This window comes from Hypanus sabinus, unplaced genomic scaffold (assembly GCF_030144855.1).
Source record: "Hypanus sabinus isolate sHypSab1 unplaced genomic scaffold, sHypSab1.hap1 scaffold_721, whole genome shotgun sequence".
Lineage (NCBI taxonomy): Eukaryota > Metazoa > Chordata > Chondrichthyes > Myliobatiformes > Dasyatidae > Hypanus > Hypanus sabinus.
Genome location: NW_026781572.1, coordinates 56841 through 63552, shown reverse-complemented (window position 1 = coordinate 63552; position 6712 = coordinate 56841). Strand labels below are relative to the sequence as shown.

The window sequence follows — 6712 nt, the reverse complement described above, 5'->3', positions numbered from 1 at the left end:
ACGCCCCCATAGATGTTCATATCCCGGATGCAGGCCCCAATTTTGTTATGAATTGTAAAGCTTTTGAAACAAATCAGCACCAATAGACTACACCTGAAACAACACTCACACAAAATGCTGGTGGAACACAGCAGGCCAGGCAGCATCTGTAAGGAGAAGCACTGTCGACGTTTCAAGCCAAGACCCTTCGTCAGGACTGCCTGAGACTGCCTGACGAAGGGTCTCGGCCTGAAACATTGACAGTGCTTCTCCTTATAGATGCTGCCTGGCCTGCAGTGTTCCACCAGCATTTTGTGTGTGTTTGAATTTCCAACATCTGCAGATTTCCTCGTGGAGACTACAGCAGGAATCTGTTTTTGATGTTAAAACTACCTTTATTAGAATGTACTTATAATATAGTAACTTAAGCAAAATAAACAAAAGTTAACAGTGTTATGTTTATATATGTGTGTAAGTATAAATCCAAAACTATTGAGCATGGGGGAACCAAGGTCTGGAGTCTTGAGATGGTAAATTATGAAAGTTCAGTTCAGCCACGGAATAACTGATGAAAGAGATATTTGTAATCCAGGGTAAATGTAAAGGGAAGGCAATTATGTCGAATTCCACAGGTTGCATGGTGGTAAAACAAGAGAACAGTCACTGCAGATTTTATCTGTCATCCTTCCAAATCCACATACTAATTATCACCCAAAGTGACTTGTCACAAGGGGTATCGTCTTCAAATGAATTACCACACCACACACAGGCAAGGGTTAACACATCAGTGGTCTTCATAGGATACCCCAAATCAGATCCACTCATACGGATCAAACGACGTGACAACCACACATTTGTGTACGCTGAATCGATAATTAACCCACTTTTGTGGGCATAGGGAAATTCCAAACAGTGACCCTTGGCACCTATTTCCCTTGTATAGATCCTTCCATTTTTTCTCCTTCATCTCCTGACTCTGAGTGTCTGTGTCCTCAGCTAAAACTAAACAAGCTGGGAGTGATGTAAACAAGCTGCAAATCAGACTGATTCACCTTCTTAATCTCTCTCTCTTAAAATGACAGTCCACAGCAAACAAAACCTAGGGATTCATAACAACTGACTGGAGTGCCAGTAGTTGGGATGACTGAGTGAATCCTTGCCCACATTCTCAGCAGGTAAATGGCTGCTCGCCAGGGTGAACTCGCTGATGTCTCTGTAGTGTGGAAGAGCGAGTGAATCTCTTCCCACATTCTGAGCAGGTGAATGGCCTCTCTCCAGTGTGAACTCGCTGATGTTCCAGTAATCTGGATGACTCAGTGAATCTCTTCCCACAGACGAAGCAGATGAACGGCTTCTCCCCAGTGTGAACTCGCTGATGTCTCTGTAGGCTGGATAAATGAGTGAATCTGCTCCCACAGTCTGAGCAGGTGAATGGCCTCTCTCCAGTGTGAACTCGCTGATGACTCTGTAGGTGGGATGACTGAGTGAATCTCTTCCCACATTCTGAGCAGGGGAACGGCATCTCCCCAGTGTGAACTCGCTGGTGTTCCAGAAGGTGGGATGACAGAGTGAACCGTTTCCCACATTCTGTGCAATTGAACGGCTTCTCACCGGTGTGAACACGCTCATGTCTCAGTAGGGTGGAAGATTGAGTGAATCCCTTCCCACATTCTGAGCAGGTGAACGGCTTCTCCCTAGTGTGAACTCGCTGATGACTCTGTAGATGGGATGACTGAGTAAATCTCTTCCCACATTCTGAACAGGTGAACGGCTTCTCCCCAGTGTGAACTCGCTGATGACTCTGTAGTTGGGATGACTGGGTAAATCCCTTCCCACATTCTGAGCAGGTGAACGGCTTCTCCCCAGTGTGAACTCGATGATGACTCTGTAGGCTGGATGGATCAGTGAATCTCTTCCCACAGACTGAGCAGGTGAATGGCTTCTCCCCAGTGTGAACTCGCTGATGGCTCAATAGGTGGGATGACTCTGTGAATCTCTTCCCACAGACTGAACAGATGAACGGCTTCTCCCCAGTGTGAGCTCGCTGGTGTCGCTGTAGGGTGGATGAATGAGTGAATCTCTTCCCACAGACTGAGCAGGTGAACGGCTTCTCCCCAGTGTGAACTCGCTTATGACTCTGTAGTTGGGATGACTGAGTAAATCTCTTCCCACATTCTGAACAGGTGAACGGCTTCTCCCCAGTGTGAACTCGATGATGACTCTGCAGGTTGGAAGGATCAGTGAATCCCTTCCCACAGACTGAGCAGGTGAATGGCTTCTCCCCAGTGTGAACTCGCTGATGACTCTGTAGGTGGGATAACTGAATGAATCCCTTTCCACATTCTGAGCAGATGAATGGCTTCTCCCCAGTGTGAACTCGCTGATGTCTCTGTAGGCTGGATAAATGAGTGAATCTGCTCCCACAGTCTGAGCAGGTGAATGGCCTCTCCCCAGTGTGAAATCGCAGATGACTCTGTACTTGGGATAACTGAGTAAAACTCTTCCCACATTCTGAACAGGTGTACGGCTTCTCCCCAGTGTGAAGTCGCTGATGACTCTGTAGGGTGGATGAATCAGTAAATCCTTTCCCACATTCTGAGCAGGTAAATGGCTTTTCCCCAGTGTGAACTCGACGATGTCTCAGTAGGCTGGATAACTCACGGAATCCTTTCCCACATTCTGAGCAGGTGAACGGCTTCTCCCCAGTGTGAACTCGCCGATGTCTCAGTAGGCTGGATAACTCACGGAATCCTTTCCCACATTCTGAGCAGGTGAACGGCTTCTCCCCAGTGTGAACTCGCTGATGTACCAGTAGGTTGGATAACTCACTGAATCCTTTCCCACATTCTGAGCAGGTGAATGGCTTCTCCCCAGTATGAACTCGCTGATGTCTCCGTAGGTTGGATGTCTGAGTGAATCCCTTCCCACAGACTGAACAGGTGAATGGCTTCTCCCCAGTGTGAACTCGCTGATGTCTCCGTAGGTTGGATGCCTGAGTGAATCCCTTCCCACAGACTGAACAGGTGAACGGCTTCTCCCCAGTGTGAACTTGCTGGTGAGCCATTAGGTCAAATGACTGAGTGAATCCTTTCCCAGAAATTCAACAGATGACCAGCCTCCGCCCGGTGTGGTGTGAACTGACTGGTGTGTCCACAGGCGGGAAGACCAACTGAATCCTTTTTCACACACAGAACAGGTGAATGGCCCTGCCCAGTGTGAACTTGCTGATGTACCTTCAGTTGAGATGACCGAATAAATCCCTCCCCACAGTCTGAGCAGGAAGGATGGTTGATTGAATATCCTTGCTCGACTTCTTAAATATCCAGACAGAGACAGCAAAACTGGCGGACTGTGTTTGAGATTCCCGGTGACAAATTCCTTCTCATTTTTATCCTGTGAAAAGATTTACAAAATCCATCAATGGATTTAGGACCACATTTCAGATGAGAATTCTTGAGTTGCCAAGGTTTGATCTGGTATCACACTGTTACAGTGATGTTCAACCCAAGTTGGACAGAGAAATCATCTCCTGACTGGGCAGAGTGCTGGAACCTGGAATGACCATCAATTCCCTGATACTCTTCCTGTCTCTATAACAATGGGGCATTTCTGCCGCCTCCAATCTGTGACCTGGCTCATTTTGACTCTCTCCGTTGGTATTATTCCCTGTTCCTGTTGAGCAGTATGGGTGCCTGGCCCCACAGTAACTGAAACAGTCTCACGCAAATTGTCTTTGTGGATGTGCACCTGGGATTTTCTTTTATGTATTATTAACTTAAACTGCCACAGTTTTAACACCATATAAAAAAAACTCGTGCTGAGATGAATGGTTGGTCCGCACAGCGGTTAAAAGGGGTTAGAGTGAATTTTTGTAATATTTCAGGTTCTTTTAGAAAATTACAACACAGAAACAGGTCCTTTGGGCCATCTAGTCTGTGCTGAACTATTTAAACTGCCACTCCCACACCCCTACCATCCAGGTACCTACACGAACCTCTTAAATGTTGAAATCGAACTCGCATGCACCACTCGGGATGGCTGCTCATTCCAAACCTAGATGACCATCTGTGTGAAGAAGATTCCCCTCATGTTCCCCTCAACATTTCACCTTTCACCCTTGACCCCTGGCCTCTGGTTGAAGTCCCACCCAATCTCAGTGGAGAAAGCCAGCTTGCATTTACACTATCTGTGCCCCTCTACCACAATCAAATCTCACCTCGATCTTCCACATTCCAAGGAATGAAGTCCTGACCTGTTCAATCTTTCCTTATAACCAAGTACTCCAAACTTGGCAACATCCTTGTGAATTTCCTCTGAAATCTCTGAAACTCTTTTAAATCTTTCCTGTAGGTAGGTGACCAAAACATCACACAACACTCCAAATTAGGCCTCTTTTACAAGTCAACATAATATCCATCTTTTGTCAGTATTTGGTTCATGAAAGCCAATGGGCTAAAATCTTTCTTTCCATCACTATCTAACTGTGATACCACTTTCAGTGAATTAAGGACTTATATTCCCAGGTCCCTTTCTTCTACAACACTCCTCCGTGCCCAACCAGTCACTGTGAAAGACCTCTGTTGGTAGGTCAGTCCAAAGTGCAACAACTCACACTTGTCTGCATTAAATTCCATTTTCCATTTCTCAAACCATTTTCCCAGGGGGTCCAGATTGCACTGCAAGCCATGATAGTCTTCCTCGCTGTCCACTACACCACCAGTCATAAATCTGCTAATCCAGTTAACCACACTATCATCCAGATTACTGATCCAGATGACAAACCACAACAGATTCAGCACTGATCCCTGTGGCAACCACTAGTCACAGGCCTCCAGTCAGAGAGGCAACCATCTGCTACCATACTCTGGCTTCTGCCAAAGACAGTGTCTCATCCAATTTACTATCTCATCTTGAATGCTGAGTGACTGAATCTTCTTGACCAACCTCCCATATGAGACTGTGTCAAGCGCCTTGCTAAAGTCCATGTAGACGACATCCACTGCCTTGTCTTCATCCACTTTCCTGATAACTTCCTCGAGTAGCTCCATGAGATTGGTTAGACATGACCTACCATGCACAAAGCCGTGCTGCCTATACTTAATCAGTTCACATCTATCCAAATACTTATATTTCCGGTTCCTGAACATACGTTCCAGTAACTTTCCCACTATTCACTACTAGTCACCACTCCGTGGGTTTGGAGATTTCCCTTGAATTTCATAGAATGATAGAAATCTATAGCACATTACAGACCCTTTGGCCCACAGTGCTGTGCCGACTATGTAACTTACTCTAGAAGCTGCCGGGAGTTTCCCTAGCGCATAGTCCTCTATTTTTCTGAGCTCCATGTAACTATCTAAGAGAGTGTTAAAAGTCCCTGTTGTATCCGCCTCGACATCCGCTGCTGGCAGTGCATTCGACACATCCAACACTCTCTGTGTAAAAAACCTACCCCTGACATCCCCTCCGCATATATTTCCAAGCACCTTAAAACTATGCCCCATCCTGTTAGCCATCTTAATGCTGGGGAAAAATCCTCTGGCTATCCACACACTCAATGCCCCTCATCATCTTATACACCTAAAAAAGGCTCCAAACATAAACAAGGAAATTATACATTGCTCTGAGGATTTGTCAGAAGTAAACACAATTATGAGGGTATAGATAGGGTAAATGCAAGCAGCTTTTTCCACTGAGGTTGGGTGGGACGAAAACCAGAGGTCATGGGTAAGTGGGGAAGGTGAAAATTTAATGGGAACATTTGGAAAAGTTCTTTGCTGAAATGGTCGTGAGAGTGCAGAATGAGATGTCAGCACTAGTGGAGAATATGAGCTCGATTTCACCATTAAGAGAAGTTTGACAGGTACCTGGATGGTAAGGGTACGGAGCGTGATGATCCCGGTGCAGGTAGTTGCATTAGAGAGATTAAATGTTTTTGGCATTGACTAGATGGGCCAAATAGCCTGTTTCTGTACTGAACTTCTCCATGTTTCTGTGACAGAGAAGCTGGCCAAACTTGTTTGGAAGGGAAAAGGTAGGAGTGGCAATGGAGCAGCAATGACTGGAGTTTCTGGGAGCAATTCGAGAGCTGAGTAATCGATACATCCCAAAGACGTGGAAGCATTGGAAAGGCAGCAGGGCACAACCGTGGGTTAAATGAGAATCCAAACCCAACATAAAAGCAGAGGAGAGGGCAAACAAAAGAGCAAAAGACCATTAGGAAGCTCTTAGAATCCAACAGAAGACAACTAAAGGAAAGTCAGATGAGTTCGGGAGTGGAATTATGAAATGGCTGTCATTAATGAGTTTTGGTTGCACCCAACAGTCCGCGCCATTTAGAGGAACAAGTTATCCAGGGCCTCAATATCTCTTGAAAACCAAGATTCCCTGCACTAGTTACCATTCAACTTTTATTTTGTCAGACACATACAAACTCTACACCCTTAAAATTTCACTTCTGAAGAACTCCCACTTACCAAGTACTCCTTTGCTAAAAAACATCCTGTCCCAATTAACGCTTGTCAAATCCTTGCAAATATCATAAAAATTGGCCTTTCTCCAATTTAGAATCTCAAGAGAGGTCTAGGCCTCTGCTTTTCTGTATTTACTTGGAATCTCATGATCAGTAGATACAAAGTGTTCCCATACACTAATTTCTGTCACTCGCCCTAGATCACTTCCCAATAGCTTATTGCACACTTCTACATCGGGAATTTTACATACTGATTAAGGT

General features: G+C 45.5%; 1 protein-coding gene across 2 annotated transcripts; it reads right to left on the bottom strand.

The window, feature by feature from the left end:
• Window positions 1-361: 361 nt before the first annotated feature.
• LOC132389961 (gastrula zinc finger protein XlCGF26.1-like) lies at window positions 362-3471 on the bottom strand. Of its 2 annotated transcripts, XM_059962533.1 has the most exons (2): window positions 2469-3471; window positions 362-2393 (listed from the first exon to the last, which is right to left on the bottom strand). In XM_059962533.1, the coding sequence occupies exons 1-2, from the start codon at window positions 3041-3043 to the stop codon at window positions 1148-1150; spliced, it is 1821 nt and encodes a 606-aa protein (XP_059818516.1). In that variant the 5' UTR covers window positions 3044-3471; the 3' UTR covers window positions 362-1147. The 2 variants fall into 2 exon arrangements, with proteins under 2 accessions (XP_059818516.1, XP_059818515.1); XM_059962532.1 differs by having other exon boundaries at window positions 362-3471.
• Window positions 3472-6712: the final 3241 nt, after the last annotated feature.

Coding starts and splice junctions, on each gene's coding strand:
- LOC132389961 (XM_059962532.1), bottom strand. CDS start 3,043: ATGGCTCACCAGCAAGTTCACACTGGGGAGAAGCCGTTCACCTGTTCA.